General features: G+C 35.4%; 1 protein-coding gene across 6 annotated transcripts in view; it reads left to right on the top strand.

The window, feature by feature from the left end:
* The window catches only part of SCYL2 (SCY1 like pseudokinase 2), a 57,242-nt gene extending 33,965 nt beyond the window's left edge, over positions 1-23,277 (top strand). For 2 of the 6 annotated variants that reach the window (XM_027542044.1, XM_027542045.1), the window contains exons 9-19: positions 3,592-3,768; positions 5,266-5,277; positions 5,389-5,511; positions 8,922-9,035; positions 10,002-10,134; positions 13,994-14,112; positions 15,678-15,778; positions 17,400-17,466; positions 17,616-17,711; positions 18,708-18,827; positions 20,067-23,277. In XM_027542044.1, coding sequence (XP_027397845.1) covers positions 3,592-3,768; positions 5,266-5,277; positions 5,389-5,511; positions 8,922-9,035; positions 10,002-10,134; positions 13,994-14,112; positions 15,678-15,778; positions 17,400-17,466; positions 17,616-17,711; positions 18,708-18,827; positions 20,067-20,711 — 1,707 coding nt within the window. In that variant the 3' untranslated portion in view covers positions 20,712-23,277. The remainder of the gene's footprint in view (positions 1-3,591; positions 3,769-5,265; positions 5,278-5,388; positions 5,512-8,921; positions 9,036-10,001; positions 10,135-13,993; positions 14,113-15,677; positions 15,779-17,399; positions 17,467-17,615; positions 17,712-18,707; positions 18,828-20,066) is intronic. The other 4 variants (XM_027542046.1, XM_027542047.1, XM_027542049.1 and 1 more) reach the window with 4 other exon arrangements.
* Positions 23,278-24,072: the final 795 nt, after the last annotated feature.

The following is a 24,072-nucleotide window of genomic DNA, read 5'->3' as shown; positions in this document are numbered from 1 at the left end:
TTCAGTCTTTCCCAACATCAGGGTCTTTTCAAATGGGTCAGCTCTTCGCATCAGATAGCCAAAATATTAGAGTTTCAGCTTCAACATCAGTCCTTCCAATGAACACCCAGGACTGATCTCCTTTAGTTGGTTGGATCTCCTTGCAGTCCAAGGGACTCTCAAGAGTCTTCTCCAACACCACAGTTCAAAAGCATCAATTCTTCTGAGCTCAGCTTTCTTTATAGTTCAATTCTCATATCCATACATGACTACTGGAAAAACCGTAGCTTTGACTAGACAGACCTTTGTTGACAAAGTAATGTCTCTGCTTTTCCATATGCTGTCTAGGTTGGTCATAACTTTCCTTTCAAGGAGTAAGGGTCTTTTAATTTCATGGCTGCAAGCACCATCTAGTGATTTTGCAGCCCAAAAAAATAAAGTCAGCCACTGTTTCCACTGTTTCCCCATCTATTTGCCATGAAGTGATGGGACCGGATGCCATGATCTTCGTTTTCTGAATGTTGAGCTTTAAGCCAACTTTTTCACTCTCCTCTTTTACTTTCATCAAGAGGCTCTTTAGTTCTTCTTCACTTTCTGCCATAAGGGTGGTGTCATCTGCATATCTGAGGTTATTGATATTTCTCCCGGCAATCTTGATTCCAGCTTGTGTTTCTTCCAGCCCAGAGTTTCTCACGATGTACTCTGCGTAGAAGTTAAATAAGCAGGGTGACAGTGTACAGCCTTGACGTATTCCTTTTTCTATTTGGAACCGGTCTGTTCCATGTCCAGTTCTAACTGTTGCTTCCTGACCTGCATACAGGTTTCTCACGAGGTAGGTCAGGTGGTCTGGTATTCCCATCTCTGGAAGAATTTTCCACAGTTTATTGTGATCCACACAGTCAAAGGCTTTGGCATAGTCAATAAAGCAGAAATAGATGTTTTTCTGGAACTTTCTTGCTTTTTCCACGATCCAGCAGATATTGGCAATTTGATCTCTGGTTCCTCTGCCTTTTCTAAAACCAGCTTGAACATCTGGAAGTTCACGGTTCACATATTGCTGAAGCCTGGCTTGGAGATTTTGAGCATTACTTTAGTAGCGTGTGAGGTGAGTGCAATTGTGCAGTAGTTTGAGCATTCTTTGACATTGCCTTTCTTTGGGATTGGAATAAACACTGACCTTTTCCAGTCCCATAGCAACTGCTGAGTTTTCCAAATTTGCTGGCATATTGAGTGCAGCACTTTTACAGCATCATCTTTTAGGATTTGGAATAGCTCAACTGGAATTCCATCACCTCCATTAGCTTTGTTCATAGTGATACTTCCTAAGGCCCACTTGGCTTCACATTTCAGGATGTGTGGCTCTAGGTGAGTGAGCACACCATCATGATTATCTGGGTCGTGAAGATCTTTTTTGTACAGTTTCTTCTGTGTATTCTTGCCACCTCTTTTTAATATCTTCTGCTTCTGTTAGGTCCATACCATTTCTGTCCTTTATTGTGCCCATCTTTGCATGAAATGTTCCCTTGGTAACTCTAATTTTCTTGCTAGTCTTTCCCATTCTATTGTTTTTCTCTATTTCTTTGCATTGATCGCTGAGGAAGGCTTTCATATCTCTCCTTGCTATTCTTTGGAACTCTGCATTCAGATGCTTATATCTTTCCTTTCCTCCTTTGTTTTTGGCTTCTCTTCTTTTCACAGCTATTTGTAAGGCCTCCTCAGACAGCCATTTTGCTTTTTTGCATTTCTTTTTCTTGGGGATAGTCTTGATCCCTGTCTCCTGTACAGTGTCACGAACCTCTGTCCATAGTTCATCAGGCACTCTATCAGATCTAGTCCTTTAAATCTATTTCTCACTTCCACTGTATAATTGTAAGGGATTTGATTTAGGTCATACCTGAATGGTCTAGTGGTTTTCCCCACTTGCTTCAATTTAAGTCTGAATTTGGCAATAAGGAGTTCATGATCTGAGTCACAGTCAGTTCCCAGTCTTGTTTTTGCTGACTGTATAGAGTTTCTCCATCTTTGTCTGCAAAGAATATAATCAATCTGATTTCGGTGTTGACCATCTGGTGATGTCCATGTATAGAGTCTTCTCTTGTGTTGTTGGAAGAAGGTGTTTGCTATGAACAGTGCGTTCTTTGGCAAAACTCTATTAGTCATTGCCCTGCTTCATTTTGTATTCCAAGGCCAAATTTGCTTGTTACTCAAGGTATTTCTTGACTTCCTACTTTTGTATTCCAGTCCCCTATAATGAAAAGGACATCTTTTTTGGGTGTTAGTTCTAAAAGGTCTTATAGGTCTTTATAGAACCATTGAACTTCAGCTTCTTCAGCGTTACTGGTTGGGGCATAGACTTGGATTACCATGATATTGACTGGTTTGCCTTGGAAACGAACAGAGTTCATTCTGTTGATTTTGGGATTGCATCTGAATACTGCATTTCGGACTCTTTTGTTGACTACGGTGGCTACTCCATTTCTTCTAAGGGATTTCTGCCCTCAGTAGTAGGTATAATGGTCATCTGAGTTAAATTCACCCATTCCAGTCCATCTTAGTTCACTGATTCCTAGAATGTTGACATTTGCTCTTGCCATCTCCTGTTTGACCACTTCCAATTTGCCTTGATTCATGGACCTAACATTCCAGGTTCCAATGCATTATTGCTTTTTACAGCATCAGACCTTGCTTCCATCACCAGTCACATCCACACTGGGTGTTGCTTTTGCTTTGGCTCCATCCCTTCATTCTTTCTGGAGTTATTTCTCCACTGATCTCCAGTAGCATATTGGGCACCTACTGACCTGGGGAGTTCATCTTTCAGTGTCCTGTCTTTTTGCCTTTTCATACTGTTCATGGGCTTCTCAAGGCAAGAATACTGAAGTGGTTTGCCATTCCCTTCTCCAGTGGACCACATTCTGTCAGCACTTGGACATTAAACATCAGAAGAGAAGTTGTAAACTGTTGTGGAAATCACTGTCTCACTAGCAATTAAGAGGTTACTTCGGTATGATACTCGTCTCTCCAGTTCTTCTACTCTCCCTTCCTGGCTTAGTAAATTGTGAGGATAATGTAGTCTAAAAATATTAATGAATGCTGAAAAAGCCACTGTCTGGAAAACTAGCTAATTCTTTTGTAAAAATAATTCCATTGTTTAATCTATCAGATATTCATTGGTTATATACTGTTTGTCTAGCCCTTTACCTAGACGCCCTGGAGAATAAATGGGAAACAAAATATTGTCCTTGTTTTCAAGGCCCTTTTAGTAAATGTAGATGGAGTTAACGTGCACGAAACTATAATTTACAATATGGGATATAAGTCATAAGTAATGAAGAAATTAAGAGGAGAACTATATTAATGAAGACTAATTAGGAAAGTTTTCCTAAAGAGTGACCATATGTCCCCCTTTCTCTGTAATGTTCCCAGGTTATGTCTTTTGTCCTGGCATAGTTAGCAGTAGTAATATTTTATTCTCAAAAGTGTCCCAGTTTCAACTATCAATTATATAGTCACTTTACCCAAAGGGATTGGGGGTGTTAGATGCTTAACTTCAATGTTAATACAAAAACCTGATATAAAGATTAATTTTAAGAAAACATTTTTGCTTTTCAGCGTGTGATTGTGCAGAGAATTTTGCCTTGTTTGACTTCAGAATTTGTAAACCCTGACATGGTACCTTTTGTTTTGCCCAATGTTCTACTCATTGCTGAAGAATGTACCAAAGAAGAATATGTTAAGTTAATTCTACCTGAACTTGGGCCTGTCTTTAAACAGCAGGAGCCAATCCAGGTATGTATGTAGTTATTTTTTCCTGTTTATCTGCGGTTATTCAGTGGTCTTAATCAATGATAACTATCACTGAAAACAAAAGGAATGGATATCTGGCTTTTTAAAAATTGAGGTAAATGTGAAAGACTTGCTTTTCCATTAGTCAGAAGCTATTTTTCATATGCTTGAAGTGAACCATTCCTAAAGTTATAGTTGAACTTTGCAAGTGAATGTCTATAGTTCTCAACAAGTTACTGTCTCAAAAAACAAATTGTAGTGAGATTTTACATGTGTTATATTGTTCCCATTGACCTTACTGAATGTTACAGATTTAGTAAAATATTTATTTTTCTCCTGCACTTTTAAATATTTCTGTTTTTCAGCTTTGTTATTGAATCTTTTATTTGTAGATGGTTTGTGCCAGTTGTTCCCTTTATTTTATTGCTAATAAATAGTTTCACTAGAAGAGGGAAAATGCTTCTAGCACCGTGGAAGTAATATGTGTGTTGTTAAGAGAAAATTTAAATTAGAATCTGATATAGACTCTATGAAAATATTTATCCCCCAGATTCAAGGTGGACTTGGATTTAAGGGAGCAGAAGGGTCCCATACTTCAGTTAGAATCTGGCCACCTTCATTTCCTTGGACAAGTTATTACTCTCTTACAGCTTCTATTTTCATCATTTCTGAAGTGAAAGGAGTTGTTGAAATTAATTGAAATTTTCTAGCACGTGGGAAATATTACTAAGTTTCTGATACTACATGGCAGTAACTTATTGGTAAACTGTTGATTACCTAATTTAACGGTTTAATGACAGGCTGTTTGTGGTCCTTCCCTTGAAGGGAGGGAAACAGAAGGAAGTCTGTGGTAGTAAGGCAAGAGTTCCTTTGCCTAAGAAAGGGGCAGGTGAGGGAACTGTAGGGTTTGAAGCAGAGTTCTCCAAACATGGTCAAGGTGTCTGGAAAAAAAGCAGTGAAGTCTCATGTCCACCAAGCTGTGCATCATATAGGAGCCTAAGGAATCTATCATCTGAGCACTTACTTGCCTTCATTCTTTACATTTTTTTCCCCCTTACTAGTCTAGCTAAAAATCCCTTCTGAAAAATTTTAACTGAGCCTTGACAAAACTAGTCTGCATAAATAGAAGGGATGGTTTATTCCTATCACTATGTGGTGGCAGACAAATGATCAGGGACAACTGAAAATGTTTCTTTCTAGAATTTTTCCTGACAGTCCTTTTCATTTCTGTACCTTTTCTTGTTTTGAACTTCATAGAAGCCAAGTGATGTAATTTACTTCTTTGCAAGGTCTGACTTTGCTGCCCCCAGACTTTTATTTTTTACCCAGTAGCTTTCTAGATAGTTGGTACTTGTGGGTGAGTGATGTATTACTGAAGATACATGAAAGTTAGGAAATTAGCTTTTATTTAAATATTTAAGCCAAGAACAGATGTTAAATATTGTACTTCTAGAAACATAAGAGACTTGATTTATATGTTTTTGTCTTCCATGCCTTCAGGCTAGCAACATGGTAAGTGTCAAAACACATAACTTATCCTTTTGAAGCAACTTTAAATTTTGGCATATGTAAAGTGGAATAAAAATTCTAGACTTTGATACATTGTTCCCCTTGTATACACAGATTTTATTAATCTTCCTCCAAAAAATGGATCTGCTACTAACCAAAACTCCTCCTGACGAGATAAAGAACAGTGTCCTACCAATGGTTTACAGAGCCCTAGAGGCTCCCTCCATTCAGATCCAGGTATAATATTCAGTTTTTTTCTTTTAATGGTGATTTTGATTAGTAAAGCAAAAGAAAAAAGTAAAGTACGTTTGAAGTTTGTCATAAAATTTGTATATAAGGCTCAATAATACATATTAATGAGTTAGTGAATTTCATTATGTACTTTTAAAGTATATCCACTCCTATACTGGTATTAATAAAGTAAAATGATTATTGTTCTTTTTACTTATCAGAAATGTACTATTCTGGAAGGTTTGATTTACTATAGTTTGGGTTGCTATATACCTTCTTCCTAAATGAGTAATTAACATATGAATGAAAATGACAAACATGTATGTGCCTTTTTCTTATGGAAGCATTAAGCGGGTACTGCCCATACTCGTGATTTTTTCATGCTTGGTAACTCAGTCTTCTATTCAGAAATGTTGTTGCTTTTGAATTGAAGTTAATGTGTATAGCAGGTAGATAGAAAAGCAGATAATAATTTAGTGTGAGCATCCCTAATGCATGAAAAGTCATGCATTCATGTTACAGAAGTGCTTTAAAACATTGCATACTTTGCCGAACTTCTGGTTCATCGCATACTTTGCCAAACTTTTAGTTCTTTGCTACTAAAATTTTGGTTCTATGGATTATCTGGAAAAAAAAGTTTGGATTGCTATTAAAAGTATAATTTAGTTTGAGCTTTTTTCCCCCCTACTGTAGAAAGAACATCTCATTGCATAAAAGGTTTCGTATTTAAAAGTTTATACTCTCTTTGCCAGTGTAGAGATTCTAGTAAAGAAAAACATAGAAGTTTAATTTTTATAAGTTGATGACCAAGCTTTTTTTTTTTTTTTAATGTGAACCTAATACCATACATACATGGTCACTTTTTTGATTCACTTCAGTCTTTATCTGAGGTCTTTTATATTATTCAAAGTTGTGAAGTTGATTTAAAATTTTTTCCTTATAACATCATTTCTTACTTCCTTTGTCCAAATGACATGGAATGATTGGGAAAGGTGTACGTACTGTTACTTTTTGGCACTTTCCAAAGGAACTGTGAATTACAGCTTGAAACATTCCCACAGGCCCTGTGTAACCAACCTGATTATATATTCAGCGAGATTAGGGAGGAAAGAGAGGGTAAAGTGATGTGAAAGTCATTTTTCTTCATAAAATGAAATGAAGTGAAGTTGCTCAGTTGTGTCCGACTCTTTGCGACCCCATGGACTGTAGCCTACCAGGCTCCTCCATCCATGGGATTCTCCAGGCAAGAATACTGGCGTGGGTTGCCGTTTCCTTCTCCAGAGGATCTTCCCCACCCAGGGATCGAACCTGGGTCCTCCCGCATTGTAGGCAGACGCTTTACTGTCTGAGCCACCAGGGAAGTCTTTTCTTCATAAGGGGGTTAGTTCGGCAAATAAGTTATCAGCCAGTATTTTACTAAAATAATTAATATATAATTCAAATGGACTTGTGCGACTTTGCCAAGTTTTAGAAACCAGCATTTCTGATGTCATTTCAGTAGAAGTGTTCAGTCACCAGTCCAATTAACTAGTATCTGCATTGCTTGGTAAGAGTCTGATAAAGTTAAAACCTGTCTAAGGTTTGGGACAGAGAGCAAGAGCATGAAACAAAAATCTCTTTTCCTCACGTCTCATGCAAGTAAGAAGGCTAGGAAGTAACTTGTGAAATTCATTTTTGGAGTAGTATTTTTAAAGTGAAGTTTGATTGGAACTATGAACATTTAAGAGGCTAGAGAGAATTTAGAAAAACATTTGGAAAATAAGAAGATGGTTTAGAAAAGTTAGGATCATTAGAGACATTGATAAATGAGAACCAGTTTTTAAAATTATTTACCTTTAAAATTACATGGAGAACTTGTGTTCGTTCTCCCCTCCCCACCACCGATTATAGAGAAAACACGTTCGTAAAAGGCAGAAGTTGCTGCAAACACGCTAATTGGACTTCTTTTTGTTTTATTTTTTCAGTCCCCTGTTCTTAGGTCTCCTTGTATGGAGAGAGCTCTCCCCTCCTTTAGCTAAGTGATTTAGACATTTGCCTCTTTATAACCTACTCCTAGATTGTATGGCATAGTGCATATATGGCGTGTTTAGTCCAGTCTGTCTCAGATGAATTAAAGACTGAACTTTACTGTTCCCCTCTGGTAACAGGAGCACGGTGTCTCACTGACTGCTCAGCCTTGCTCATTCTCCTCTACCAACTGTGGAAAAACAGTCCCTTAAATGTAGCTTGTATTTCTTATCTTCAAATTATGTCACCTGCTTAATTATTATACTTCTGAATGGATATTAATATTAACTCTCTTCTTTCTGTCTGCCTTTTGGAAATCTGGGAATAAGTTTAAGTAGATAAAATATTTGCCAAAATTCTGATATCAGATTCTTAGTGATTAATTCATTTCTGTCTGCTAACTACAAATAACTATATCTTTGTTTGCCAGATATCATCAATAACTCCTTCTCTGATACACATTTATACCTCTGTTTTCTTCAGTAATCTCTTTTGTGCTTTCCTATAAGAATCATTCTGCCTTATAAGATATCTGAGATGCGGGTTCTTCAGCCAGTTTTTTCTCAAGCCATTTCCTGTTCTTTTTCTTATCTCATACAATCCTCCATCATCCTTCCTTTCCTCTGTTATACTCAAGAGTTCCCAGTTCCAGTCATTTACACTGTGGCATAGCATTAGTTAACAAGAATGTTTTAAATGACTTTTCCTATTTCTATCCGTTATATTTGCTTTAGTTTCAGATTTTAGAAATACTTGAAAATATCAATATAAAGAAATTTTAAATCCTGTCTCAGAGGTGCCCACAGTTCAGTTAACATTTCCAGATATATCCTTCTAGTTCTTTTTCCTAAGTCTGTAGACAGATACATGTTTTAAAAATTGGAATGATATAATAGTGTTTTATTACATTTATCGTCAATATTATTAAACAATCTTTGAACGTGTATTTTAAAATATTTGTGTTATATTCCATGATATGGATATTGTAACAGCTAAGAAATTCATTATTTAGGAGGAATAGTTTTACATGAATTGGTATAATATTTGATTTTTCTCTCATGAGAGATAGCAAAACTTAGATGTTACTTTCTTTTTTTAAGATATTCCTGTTTTTAAAATTAAATGAAGAATTGTGTTTTCAGAGAAAGAAATTAGGAATGTTATCAGGAAATTTTGGTATATGTGCTAGTTGTGTGACCTAGCATGAATTTGAGTGAGGTCTTCTGAGCCTGTTTTCTCAGGCTGTAAAGTAGAAAATTGATAATAAGTATTTTTCTTTCAAATAGCTTTTGAAAGGATCAAATGATAGATAAGAGTTTATTTCAACTATGTGACAAAATTAACCATGCAAATACAAAATGCTTTTTAATATGTTTCTCTGAGATTGATCCAATTTATTTTATTAATAGGAACTCTGTCTAAACATCATTCCAACCTTTGCAAATCTTATAGACTACCCATCCATGAAAAATGCTCTGATACCAAGAATTAAGAATGCATGTCTGCAAACATCTTCCCTTGCTGTAAGTAATTACATATTTTTATTTGTCTCTCACTTCTCATTGGCTTAGTAATTTTCTTATTGTTTAGTAATCTTTTTATAGTTTGTTCATATGTTTCATCTTGGCTCTAAGTAGCCTATAAATAGTACAGTGAAAGTGAGCAATAGCTGTAGTTTGCCCAGATATATTATTTTATAGTATTCCATCCCTGACATTACTCTGTCTGCTAGTGCTCTAGTAGAAAATTCAAGTAATTTTTTTCTTAATCCTCTTTCGCTTTAAGCCACAAGTTATTTTTTTTAACCACCTAAATTGTTTTCTGCTTTTCTTAGTTTACTTAAAAAAATTTTATTAATATTATGATCCTGATTCAAAGTATTCTATCTTAAAAAATTCTAGCAAAGAAAGTAGGGTGTGAAATGTTTATCAAAATAGTCAAGAGACTATAGATAAAATTTTGATAAAAGAGCTCCTAAATACCAGGTTTTAGTAACTATATTAAAAATATATTTAGAAATATAAAACTTCAGGTATGGCAGATAGAATTTTCACATATTGTTAAAATATTTAAGAATGACTTGAACATGAATTAGAGAAATATACTAGAGGCCCAGTAAAATTAATTATTTGTTGGGAGAATATAGTCCTTTTAATAGTTCAAATGACCTCAAGAAAATATTCTTGGCAAGCAAATATATAGTAAAGCTTCTCAAATCCTAATTACTTTATTTAAAATGACATGAAAGTAAGATCATTCTTTGCCTTTAGCTACTTAGTGTCCTGGTAAAGCAATCATAAATTTTTCTGAAACAAATCAGGGAAATTTATAAATATGTAAATTTTCTATATTAATAAAGGATGAGAACTTTTAACTTTTTTTTAATTTTTGAGATTTTAACATATATGAAGATTAGACTCATGCTTAACATACTTTGGTCTAGATTGTGAAGACTTTAAATGACTAATTCAGTTTACCTCTTTTAATAGGTACGTGTAAATTCATTAGTGTGCTTAGGAAAGATTTTGGAATACTTGGATAAATGGTTTGTACTTGATGATATTCTACCCTTCTTACAACAAATTCCATCCAAGGAACCTGCGGTCCTCATGGGAATTTTAGGTAGCTGAAAACTTAATGTCATTTGATGCTACTTTACTGTTTTATAATCATGCAAGTAAACTTCTCAGTCTGTAAAACCATTTTGCTCTCTTTTCATGTAACTGAAGAATGATGGTGTAAATGCCATGATGTAGCTTTTCCCTCTGTTAATTTTAGCAAAAGTGGTAGTACCTGACATTTACAAAGGGATAAAAACATTTGTGAATCCCAGCTTCGCAAATAGCATGTAGTTTTCCCTCTAAAAATGATACTAAATAAGAGAGGCAAACAAAGCTACTTGAAATGCTGATACCAATCATAATAGTAATACCTAATGTTTATTTGTTACCTCATTAATAAGAGGCACTCTGCTAAGTCCTTTCTGCATTATCTTATTTTGTCCTCTCTAAAATCTAATGAGATTTGGTACTTTTATTTCTGTTTTACACTAAGGCCATGAGGTTTAGCTAAATGAAGTAAGTTATTCAAGATTATACAGCTAAAAAGTGGTAGAGTTGGCTCTTAATTTCGATATGTTTAAATATGAACACAGGGCTTCCGTGGTGGCCTACTGGTAAAGAACCTACCTGCCAATGCAGGAGACGTGGGTTCAGTCCGTGGGCTGAGAAGATTGCCTGGAGAAGGAAATGGCAACCCACTCCAGGATTCTTGCCTGGGAAATCCCATGGACAGAGGAATCGGGTGGGTTACAGCCTATGGGGTTGCAAAAGAGTTGGAGACAACTTACCAACTAAGCAACAACAACAAAATATGAGCATATATTTTTCAATGCTAAGTGCTGATAAAGCATTATGAGCCTTACAGCACCTTCTAGTCATCAGCGTGCTAATTATAAATCACTCTATTAAAAAAACTCTGGAATTGTTTATAAATAGTTGAAGTCCAATCTGGAAATGCTGGGGTCTGCTATACTATTAGCTGTAGAATCACATAAACATTAACAAGTTACTAAACTTGAAGTTCTGTGTTAATTTTGAAGAAAATCTATGTTATTCACCCATGTATCTTAAATACCTACTATAGCACCTGATTTATAGAATATCCTCAGTAAATATTTATAGGAATGGTCAGTAAGTAATCTGTTGTGGACCTCTGTGGACATAGAAGTTTTCTGATACGTTATGAAACTTTTGAGCTCAAGGAAATTAGTCTTCTTGACAAGGAGTCTGATACGGTGAAATGAGCCCTAACCCCAATTCTGGCTGTGCCAGTTCCTGGATTGACTTTGAAAAGTTTCTTTATCTATCACATAAGGGTAAAATAATATCATTAAAGGAGTTTTGTGAGAGTTCAGTGAGACCAAATGAAGGGAAAGTAATGAGCATAGTGCTCTGCAAACAAGCATTTAGTGGGCACACAGAGATCTTTGAGTATATAAGTGAAGTGTGCATTCACTGGAGAATAATAGGAGGTAGTGTGTTCTAAAGCTTTAGCTTATATACAAAACTCTTATGCAATGAAAGCATTCAGAGATTGAGGAGCAAATGTGCCCAGTTTACCAAATGAAGGCTTTGTGAAATAGGTATAACAGCAGGGTCTTGAAAGTTGAGTAAATATGTAAGACAACAGGGAAGGATTGTGTGGAGTTAAATTATTAAAGTTTAGAGATGTTGAGTCTGATTGGTTGAAGTGAATAAAGGTATAGGACCTATGCTTAGATACTTTTGAGTGAGTAGTATGAAATATATATTTAGTTGTGTTCAGAATACAGAGACATTTCTGTAGCCTTACTGCTACACTGTAAGAACTATACCTGATTCGAATAGGCTTTTCCTGGTACGGTCATTGTTGTTCAGTCTCGCTCAGTTGTGTGTGACTCTGCCGACCACGGACCGCAGCACACCAGGCTTCCTGTCCTTCACCATCTCCCGGGCCTTGCTCAACCTCATGTCCATTGACTTGGTGATGCCATCCAACCATCTCGTCCTCTATTGTCCCCTTCTCCTCCTGCCTTCAATCTTTCCCAGCATCAGGGCCTTTTCTAATGAGGCAGCTCTTGGTATTATGTGGCCAAAGTATTGAAGCTTCAGCTTCAGCATCAGTCCTTCCAATGAATATTCAAGATTGATTTCCTTTAGGATTGACTAGTTTGATCTTCTTGCTCTCCAAGAGACTCTCAAGAGTCTTTTCCAACATCACAGTTCAAAAGCATCAGTTCTTCAGTGCTCAGCCTTATTTATGTCCAGCTCTCACATCCATACATGACTATAGGAAAAACCATGGCTTTGACTAAATAGACCTTTGTTGACAAAGTAATGTCTCTGCTTTTTAATACACTGTGCAGGTTTGTCACAGCTTTTCTTCCAAGGAGCAAGTGTCTTTTAATTTCATGGCTGCAGTCACCATCTGCAGTGATTTTGAAGCCCTGCAAAATAAAGTCTCACTGTTTCCATTGTTTCCCTGTCTATTTGCCATGAAATGATGGGACCAGATGCCGTAGTCTTCATTTTTTGAATGTTGAATTTTAAGCCAGCTTTTTCACTCTCTTCTTTCACCTTCATCAAGAGGCTCTTTAGTTCTTCTTTACTTTCTGCCACAGGGTGGTCTCATCTGCCTAGCAGAATTTATTGATATTTCTCCTGGCAGTCTTGATCCCAGCTTGTACTTCATCCAGCCTGGCATTTCTCGTGATTGTACTCTGCATAGAAGTTAAATGAGCAGGGTAATAATATACAGCCTTGACATAATCTTTTCCAAATTTTGAACCAGTCTGTTGTTCCATGTCCAGTTCTGACTGTTGCTTCTTGACCTGCATGCAGATTTCTCAGGAGGCAGGTAAGGTGATCTGGTATTCCCATTTCTTGAAGAATTTTCCACAGTTTATTGTGATCCACACAATCAAAGGCTTTAGCGTAGTTAGTGAAGCAGAAGTATTTTTCTGGAATTCTCTTGCTTTTTCTGTGATCCAGTAGATGTTGGCAACTTGATCACTGGTTCCTCTCCCTTTTCTAAATCCAGCTTGAACATCTGGAAGTTCTCAGTTCACTTACTGTTGAAGCCTAGCTTGGAGAATTTTGAGCGTTACTTTGGTAGCCTGTAAAATGAGTGCAGTGGTGTAGTAGTTTGAACATTCTTTGGCATTGCTCTTCTTTGGAATTGGAATGAAAACTGAACTTTTCCAGCCCTGTGGCCACTGCTGAGGTTTCCAAATTTGTTGGCATATTGAGTGCAGCACTTTCACAGCATCATCTTATAGGATTTGAAATAGCTCAGCTGGAATTCTATCACCTCCACTAGCTTTGTTTGCAGTAATGCTTCCAAAGGCCCACTTGACTTCACACTCCAAGATGTCTGGCCCTAGGTGAGTGATCACACCATTGTGGTTACTGGGTCATTAAGGTCTTTTGTATAGTTCTTCTATGTATTCTTTTCACCTCTTCTTAATATCTTCTGCTTTTGTTAGGTCCATACCATTTCTGTCCTTTATTGTGCCCATCTTTGCATGAAATGTTCCCTTGGTATCTCTAATTTTCTTGAAGAGATCTCTAGTCTTTCCCATTCTGTTGTTTTCCTCTGTTTCTTTGCATTGTTCACATAGGAAGGCTTTCTTATTTCTCCTTGCTATGCTTTGGAATTCTGCGTTCAGATGTGTATATCTACCCAAAAAAATACAGGCTTTTACAGTTACACTATTTTTAGCCAAAGAATATGGGATAAGTGTGTCATGGTATGTTAAATCTAAACCGACAGTAAAGCTGAAATCATTCTGATACATATGTAAGAACATTCTTCTTAAAGCATTTATAAGGAAAAATTTGTAACTGTACTGATTATCAAGAGATTTTATATAGATACATTGTTTTTCTGATTTCTATTAATTTTGTAGTATTGAATTATAACATTCTTTTTTTTAAATCAGGTATTTACAAATGTACATTTACCCATAAGAAGTTGGGAATCACCAAAGAGCAGCTGGCTGGAAAAGTATTGCCTCATCTGATTCCCCTGAGTATTGAAAACAATCTTAATCTCAATCAGGTAGGAAACTTTTGTGCTTTATTCAATTTATTCAGCTTACTCTTTTCTCGGCATTGAATGTATAAATATATTACATATAAACATTGATAAAACAAGGAAAAATATGTTGAAGAGGTAAATGAAGAAAGTGCTTTTTATATTCAAAGTAAGGAGTATGAGCGTTAGAAAGAGGCATTATTGAAAGCCTTGTTCAGTCAATCTGTTAAGTCACTCAGTTGTGTCCAACTCTTTGTGACCCCATGAACTGCAGCACGCCAGGCTTCCCTGTCCATCACCAACTCTGGAACTTGCTCAAACTCATGTCCATTGAGTCAGTGATGCCATCCAACCATCTAGTCCTCTGTTGTGTGCTTCCTCTCCTGCCTTGAGTCTTTCCCAGCATCAGGGCTTTTCCAATGAGTCAGTTCCTTGTCCCCTTCCTCTCCTGTCTTCAGTCTTTCCCAGAGTCAGAGTCTTTTCCAATGAGTCAGCTCTTCGCATCAGGTGGCCAAAGTATTGGAGTTTCAGCTTCAACATCAGCCCTTCCAATGAATATTCAGGACTGATTTCCTTTAGGATGGACTGGTTGGATCTCCTTGCAGTCCACGGGACTCTCAAGAGTCTTCTCCAACACCACAGTTCAAAAACATCAAATCTTTGGCTTTCAGCTTTCTTTATGGTCCAGCTCTTACATTTGTATATGACTACTGGATTTGGGGAAGGAAGAAAGTTTCTAGAGTCTTCCTGTAATATGTGGTATTACTGAAATAAATTGTTTCTGAAGTACCATAAGAATTATTTAACTAAAACTTGAACTATGTTTAGACATTGAGTTGGGTATTCTTATAAACTTTAATTATTTGAAAGTTAGATTATGTATATTTAATATTTCTACTAGCTTTTTAGAAAACAAGGTTTATTTTAGCCAAACATGTCACTTTTATAATGATCGAATAAAGGGTAATTTTTTATTCATCATTAAACAGATTGTGGGCTTCCCAGGTGGTGCTAATGGTAAAGAACCCATTTGCCAAGCAGGAGATATAAGAGATGCGGGTTTAATCCCTAGGTTGGGAAGGTGCCCTGAAGGAGGGCATGGGAACCCACTGCAGTATATTTGCCTGTAGAATTCTGTGGACAAAGGAGCTGGCGAGTCTGTGGGGTTACAAAGAGTCGGACATGACTGAAGTGACTTAGCAGGCATGCATGCATGCAAACAGATTGTGTTTAGATATGCACATATTAGGTGGTCAGTTTTGGATTAGTCTAAAAAAAAAATCAATGTGTAATAACTGGTGGAGTTGAATTTATTTAAGACTCCTGAGTAATAGCTGTTAGCTCAGAATATAAAACTTACTGAGACATGTTTTCTGGAACTTAAAATACCACCACTGTACAAAGATACTGTAAAAGCTTGCTATGATATTCTGAGCTAAAATATGTATAATCTATTCTTGTGTCATCAGACCTATGGGTCATATTCTGGTAAAAATAGAGAATATTATGAATAACGTTGAATTTTTTTATTCGATTACTTTGTTGCTAACTTGAAACATCCTAACTATATCAATTTCTTATTATACCAGTTCAATTCTTTCATTTCCGTCATAAAAGAGATGCTTAATAGATTGGAGTCAGAACATAAAACTAAACTGGAGCAACTTCATATAATGCAAGAACAGCAGAAGTAAGTAGGTTGAATATGAATTGCACATGGTCCAGGAGTGACATTAAAGTTATGTCATGGTTGATTTCCTAGAATATGGATGAGAAAACTTGAAGGATTTCAATTTGACTATATGGAAAAGACCCTGATACTGGGAGGGATTGGGGTCAGGAGGAGAAGGGGACAACAGAAGATGAGATGGCTGGATGGCATCACTGACTCAATGGACTTGAGTCTGGGTGAACTCCGGGAGTTGGTGATGGACAGGGAGGCCTGGTGTGCTGCGATTCATGGGGTCGCAAAGAGTCAGACATGACTGAGCAACTGAACTGAAAGCCTATAAAAATTTTCCAGCAGATTAAGTTAAACTGAGTTTAAGTAGAATGTTGTTGAAAATCTGATGTTATTTCTAAATACAAAAGCATAACATGATATAATCTTAATGTTTTCTCTACATAAAGAGAATTCTGTTTCTGAGAAAAATCTCTTGTCATATTAGCCACCAGCATTGTAAAGTCAGGATGCTGATCACCAAGAGCACCACTTAAAAGTTTTTTTTCAGATCTGTGAAATCCTTGTGTTTTGATTTCTCCTTTTCTCTTTTATCTAACCTTTGAAACATTTACAGTGAATTCATTCCGTATGTAGTACCACAGCATCCACCTTTTGTGTGTGTGTGTCTTATAGAGAGCATTTTCTAAATTATTTGCAAAATATTAGTGTACAAAGGATGAGGGGAAAGATGAAAATTATTCAACAGAAAATGCCAGTTTTTATAATCAAATCTTCACTATATTCTTTGCTCCAAAGAAAAATACATGAGTGTAGAATGCCTGTTAATGTTTAACCCTGAGCCAAAAACATCTGAAAATCAGTAAAATTGATACTAGTCACGAGCCAAGTCCTCCAAAAGAAGCTTTTTTGGTCTTGTTCCAGTGTAAGGTAAAGGCTTTATGGAAGTAAATACACAAGGCGTAGAATATCATGAAATAGCCATTTGTATATGCTAAATATTCTGTGAGATATATATGTCTATACATACATGTATATATATATGTATGTGTGTGTGTATATATATATATATGCTATTAATGAATTGACTATGTTAGCATAGGAACCCTGAAAATCTTTAAAAATTACAACAGAGAAATTTTCTATCTAGTATTTATACTTGAGGTGTAAATGAACCTTCTCTTTTTTTTCTTCCTATCTAAATAAATGTTACCTATTTTTCAAGGCATAGATCTTGCCCACATCTTTCATTCAGTGATTATAGAATTTATTGTTAGAATCATAGATTCTGAACTTAATCATGTTAAGTTCCCATATTGTATCTTGTCTCTCAGTGAGCTCTGAACTCTCGTATGGTAAGAACCATCCTTGCATGATTTTATGACACCCTGAGTAAATTCTCCAGTAAATCTCAAATGTTTAGTTTTTAAAAAAAGACTTGTATACAAATGTTACTTGTAGGGGCAAGCAGACACTAATAGTAGTAAATAATGAAAAAGATTATGACTCTCCTTAATAAGTTGCAGTTTGTTGAGGTTGTAATAACTTCTATGTGGGTAAACTATTTTTAAGAAGTATTTTAAAAACATTTCTTTTTATAGCTTTGTCATAACTCAGCTCTTTCTTACAGATCTTTGGATATAGGAAATCAAATGAATGCTTCCGAGGAGACAAAAGTTACAAATGTTGGGTCTCAGGTAAGAAGATATTTAGATCATTCTAATTGTGTGTGTGGGGCGGGGGCGGGCGGGAAGTGCTTGACATTGCACTCCATTTCAGAAGCTTCTGATCTTTAAGTAGTAAAGTTTTGCACATTGTTCAACTGGTTGATTTTTTTCTGTTTCAGCAGATTGACAAAGTCTTTAACAACATTGGAGCAGACCTTCTGACTGGTGGTGAATCAGAAAATAAAGAGGATGGGTTACAGAATAAACAAAAAAGAGTAAGTTTCTTTACTGTTCTTTTGACATTCATATTTATATTATATGACTTCTATAAACCATAGATTGTTTTGTTGAGAAATACTATTTAGCTTAATAGAAACACTCTTTAATTATCTTTATGAAATTTGAAAGTTATCAGTGGATCATGACCTAACCATGTTGAGAATAAAAATGCTTAATATTTTTAACTTCCTTTTTTATTCATTCTCCCATATTGGTAATGTTTCTAGGTTGCCTGACTTCTTGTCCTTTCTCTTGTACTTTGCCAGTCACATCCCTTGATAAATTTTACAGTGTCTCTTCTTTGCTCCTGATTTTGAATAATAAACTATAAAACTATAGTTTCCAGCTAAAATATTGGTTAGCATCCAATATAAAAAATATATCAACTTTGAATTTCACTAAGGGCAGTTTTCTTCTATTCATTCAACATGTATGAATACTTGTATGTGTAGAACCAAGACACTGTGGTTTACAAAATTGTATGAAGACATACTGTGGGCTTAAAGGTTGGCAAAGCAGATCTAAGAAAAAAGACACTGAATTTGATGCAGATGTTAGTATCAAAAATATTGTTTGTTCATTTTTTTTTTTTAAGTTGTTTAATTCTTACTTAGCTTTTGATGAGTTCTTAAAATATTTTTTGGAGTAAGATAAAAACAGTTGAACAAGAATCTCCCAATTTTATGGCTATTCATGTTGTACAGCAGAAACTGATACAACATTGTAAAGCAATTATCCTCTAATTAAAAAAATAAATAAATGAAAGGTATATATTAAAAAAAGGAAAAAAAGCAAATAGAAAACCCACAAAACTAAAGTATAACTGACCTTAGTTATACTGTTGTGGCAGTCACCAATACAGTAGTTCATAAACTACTTGGTATTGTCAAGTGTTGTCAAATGGTATTGTCAAACAGACAAAAAAACATGTTCTGCTTTACAAATGAAATTAAGAAAGTTGTCAGTTAACTTTTTTTTGCTGCTGTTTTAAGGCATCACTTACACTTGAAGAAAAACAAAAATTAGCAAAAGAACAGGAGCAGGCCCAGAAGTTGAAAAGCCAGCAGCCTCTTAAACCTCAAGTTCACACACCTATTGCTCCAGTCAAGCAGGTCAGAGTTCATTTTTTTTTGTAATTATACTACTCTTAAGGAGTAAGGTAGTATAGAACCTAGTCTACCTACTAGTGTTTTATGAAAACGTATTTCAGAAAATACTTTAATATGTAATTTCTAAGAAGTATGGGCATAAAGGATTTTCCAGCACCTCCTCAATAACCTGCCTAATGTACGATGTTTTGTGATAGTGCTTGTTACCAATATAGAAGAAGCTAGATTAATGGGACAGTTCTTTAAAAATACTAGGTCTGTGATACTAATTCAGCTCTGCTCACTTTGAATTGATCAGGAATATTATGTTCATGCATTTATGTATTTTTGAGCAAGAAATAATTTTCATTTTTTGGCTTTTTTGTTATAGTCATGTTTGTAACTTGATTTAGGGATTCTTACCTATATGTCTTGACCAGTATTTATTTCCTTCTGTGTTACAGGCACTGTTTTAGGTGCTGGTTTTAGAACAGTGATTAAGTTCTCTGCTTGGAGAAAGTTTACACTCTTACTGGTTTCAGAAATAACTTTATCTTAAAAGCTTTCTTTAAATTTTTTTTGTAGTTTCTGTCTCCTAATCATTAAACTTTTTCCTCTGGGAAAAATCTTTGTGGGCCAAGAGGCAAAATAAAATATTTTGTATGTACTTATATAAGAATAAATTTAGAAAACTAAATTTCCACACAATTGTGATGAAAGTCAAAATACAAAAATAATGAAGTATCCTTTTCTGTGGGGCTTCCCTGGTTGCTCACTGATAAAGAATCTGCCTGCCCATGCAGGAGACCCAGGTGCTATCCCTGTGTTGGGAAGATCCCATAGAGAAGGAAATGGCAACCCGCTGCACTGTTCTTGCCTGAGAAATCCCACAGGCAGGCTACAGGCCATGGGGTCGCAAAAGAGGCACACAACTTAGCGACTAAACAGCAACAACATCTTTTTCTATAGTACAGATCTAATGAGAAAAACGCAATTCTGCTTTTTGGTGGAGGCACAGTGAGGAAGACAACATTTCATTTAATTGGAGTTCAAAGTTTTGTTCCCTGTCATCAAATTGTTGCAAATGTTCATCTTTAAAGAGCCTTAAATATGTGGCAGACTGGGTTTGGCCTGTGAACTGTGTAGTTTGCTGTCTCAGTGTAGACAAGCTTAATTTTAACTTGTCCTTTATAATAAAATTTATCAAACATTTTACTAATTTTAAAGTAATTAGGAATAAAGTAATTTCCTTGTATTTTTCAGACTAAGGACCTGACAGACACGTTGATGGATAACATGTCATCTTTGACCAGTCTTTCTGTTAGCACCCCTAAAATTTCTGCTTCAAGTTCCTTCACTTCTGTTCCTTCCACGGGCCTTGGCATGATGTTTTCTACACCAATTGACAATACAAAGAGAAATTTAACAAATGGCCTAAATGCTAACATGGGCTTTCAGACTTCAGGATTCAACATGCCAGTTAATACAAACCAGAACTTCTTCAGTAGTCCAAGCACACCTGGAGTGACCAAGATGGCACTGGGAACACCTTCCACCTTGCCAAACTTCAGTGCTGTGAGTGTTCCTCCTGCAGGTGGAAAGCAGACTCAGCAAAGACCCACAGATATGTCTGCTCTTAATAATCTCTTTGGCCCTCAGAAACCCAAAGTTAGCATGAACCAGTTATCACAACAGAAACCAAATCAGTGGCTTAATCAGTTTGTACCTCCTCAAGGGTCTCCAGGTATGGGCAGTTCAGTAATGGGAACACAGGTGAACGTGATGGGACAATCTGCCTTTGGAATGCAGGCTAATCCTTTCTTTAACCCACAGAACTTTGCACAGCCACCAACCACTATGACCAGTAGCAGTTCAGCTAGCAATGATTTAAAAGATCTTTTTGGGTGAGGTGTCATGCTCCTATTTTTAAAGGATTACTTCAGTTTTAATCATGGGTAAGCTGATTTACATCTTTATATAGCTGGCTTGGAGGAAGTACTTCTATGGGAAAGTGGTCCTATGATAGGGAAAAAAAACTGTTTTCATGCCAGCATAGTAGTTGTATGGACTCCTAACAGTTGAGGTTTTTAAAGCATTGAGGATTTTTTTTCCTCTTACCAACTCCTCTTCAGGTTTTTAAAAGACCCAACCCATATCAATCTCAATGAGAACAAAAAGACACCTGAGTATCTTGAATAGCAGAATTTTTAAATCAAATGTTTATTTTGGCTTGTATATCTTGGTGTTATTTTAAAAGTTGAGTTGATGGTAATTGCAAGTTTCATCTGTTAAATACTACATGGTACACAGTCTGCCTTCACAAGTCATTAGTCTTCATTTTAAATATGTGAAAAATCTTGATGCTGTATTGATTTGTTTGCATTTAGTACAACTGAGAAAATGATACGCATAATGAAAAGGATCAGGTCATTTGCTTTTCCAATCTTATTACTTCTCAGATGAACTGATGTTTAGTACAAAAGACTGAGAAACTACTGCAAAATTTAATTTAACCTTAATTTCATTGGTTCAAACTAAAGGCATTATTAACTACCATAAATGCAAACTGATCATTGTAAACTATTTTTTAGCATGGTCTGCCTCAAGTAGTAATGTATTTTTCTCTGTTTACTTGGATATGTTTAGAGTCACTTTTTTTCCTCCTGTGTCACAGACAGAAGAGGTATGTACTGATTTGTACAGGTATTTGACAAAGCTGTCTCTGTGCTTTTCCTGATTGCTGCCTTCATGCTTCATTTTAAATTGAAACTTCAGAGGTTGCAGCATATATGAATTGCATTTTCAAAAGGAGATTTGTAAGAATTAAACTATATTTAATGAGTAAACTTTTGAGATTTCTGCTGTATTGTTTCAAATGTAATAAACTTTACTTCTCTAAAAATGAGCGCTTGCATCTTCTGGCTGCTAACAGATTAAGTTTCAGCTTGTTAAGTCTGACCTCATCACTTACTACATCTGAAGTTTAGTTCTTTTCTCAGAATTTTAGGGTCTTTCATTCAAACATTTCTATGTTCATAATTAGCCATTTTTAGGGAAAAAAAAGGATAAATTCTAACAGGAAACATGCTTTCTTTTTCAAGGCCTTTCTCTGATGTTTTTCTTTGATTAGCTGATCAGTCAACTGTGGAGTCTTATGCCATAGATATCATTTGTATTCTGTTAAGTTATATTCCATCATTATAACTTTAAAGTGATCTTTCAGAGAACTATAATGTATTATATTGTAACTGCTGCCATAGAGTTGTGGATTTTAATTATCAGAAACCAGCAATCATTTAAAATAAATCCTATGAACTTTACTGTGCTGACACTACATTTATTCATTGAAAAAATATATATCCTCACATTGAACATATGCTACTTAATTATAAGATATAATTTGATAATATTGCTGGCAGCATTCAGTAAGAAGGTATTTAAAAAAATAAAAAGTCAGCTTTATGTCTGGTTTTTCTTCGAGTGGTACTTTTTACATGGTTTTAGGAAAGGACTCAGGAATGCTGAAGAAACTTACCAAGAAATGAAAAGCACTAGGGAGATCAAATGTTTTTGGCAAATGCATTCATACCAGATTGTGTCTTATTTGTAACATAATATCTTGAGAAAAGTTTACATAAGGAATAAAATTGCATAATGTTGAAGAATTTTTCTTAGTAACAATTCAGTAGTCACTGTTCTTTAGGAAGTTGCTTTTTATTTTATAAAATAACTTTATGTCAGTGTTGAACTCCTAATAAGAAAATTTACTATAACTATATAATTTGAAAGTCTAAATATAAAAACAGATTATTTGAGAAATATTTGTGATTGTTAGGTAATTTCCACATCTTGAAATTTGTTCATTCATTGAGGTAATGGTGCTATATTTTTAGAAAATTTTCTATACATTTTTCCTCCTTTCTTGAAGGTATTTTGTTTAAGTCATTTCTATCACTTGAACTGTTACCATTGCCTTTTTCTGTTGTGAAATTGCCTCTAAAAATAGTGCTGTTTTTAGGCTTGTATGTCTATGTGAACAAAATTTTCAAAGTATTGAATTACCTTAAAATTATTTCAGACATCGACAGCATTTCAGTCCCTTGTGCATAGAGTAGAAAATTGGTAGTTAAAAAGCACCTGTCTCCAAAAATTACAAGAAAGATTCCCTTTATTTGAATTGGTTCTTTATTCTCCTAATGCTAAAGTGTCTGGTGTATTTGGAGGATGCACAAAAGAAAATGGAAATAGACTATGTACTTGGTTGGGCTTTGTTTGTTTAATTTTATTTTTATTTGGGGACACATATAACCTTTCATGTGAATAAGTTAAGGACATAGGTTTTTGCTTTTTTTTTCAACCTGTAAAATACCTCACATGGTTGCTTTTACATATTAAAGGAAAAGGTATATGTGAAAGTACCTGATAGCAAGCACAGAGTATGCACCAAATAAATTTCAGCTTTTATAAAACTTTCTATATTAAGTTGTAATTTCATGCTTTGTTATTCACTGGTCTTGAAATAATTTTAGAACAGAACAAATTATATGAATTCAAACAGTATAGGATTTTAAGAGATTATATGGCTGGCTCTCAAACTATTACTGTGACAGTAAGAAATATAGCTTACATTACAAACCCAGTATATGAGATTTATATCTGAAACAAAAGTTTCATAAAACCTTTAACACATATAGTATATTATTATTATTCTATCCTATTAATTTAAAAAAATCTGGTTATAATCCCTAAAAGGATTTCATTATGTCGTTTGGGTAAAACTGAAATAATTCATTGCTTTTTTTCTCCAAGCAGGTGTAGGAGCAGAGGATCAGAGATTTACATGGCCTAACCCAAGAAGGTTAGGGCCAGAAATAGAGGCCAGATTTTCTTTTTTTCTCTATTCTACAGTCCAGTGCTTTTTATCATAGTGGCATCCTTTATATCCTTTATTATATGAATTCTGGAGTCAAAATGGTTAAATATGGTGAGTGTTATGTGTTCAGGAATTATTTGGTACCATAAATATGTTTATGTTGGAAAAATTGGTGTTGAAGTGGAAGATGGAGGTGATAGAATCAGATCAGATCAGATCAGTCACTCAGTTGTGTCCGACTCTTTGAGACCCCATGAATCGCAGCACGCCAGGCCTCTCTGTCCATCACCAACTCCCAGAGTTCACTCAGACTCACGTCCATCAAGTCAGTGATGCCATCCAGCCATCTCATCCTCTGTCGTCCCCTTCTCCTCCTGCCCCCAATCCCTCCCAGCA

The sequence above is a fragment of the Bos indicus x Bos taurus genome, chromosome 5 (assembly GCF_003369695.1).
Source record: "Bos indicus x Bos taurus breed Angus x Brahman F1 hybrid chromosome 5, Bos_hybrid_MaternalHap_v2.0, whole genome shotgun sequence".
NCBI lineage: Eukaryota > Metazoa > Chordata > Mammalia > Artiodactyla > Bovidae > Bos > Bos indicus x Bos taurus.
This window is presented reverse-complemented; position numbering and strand designations above follow the sequence as displayed.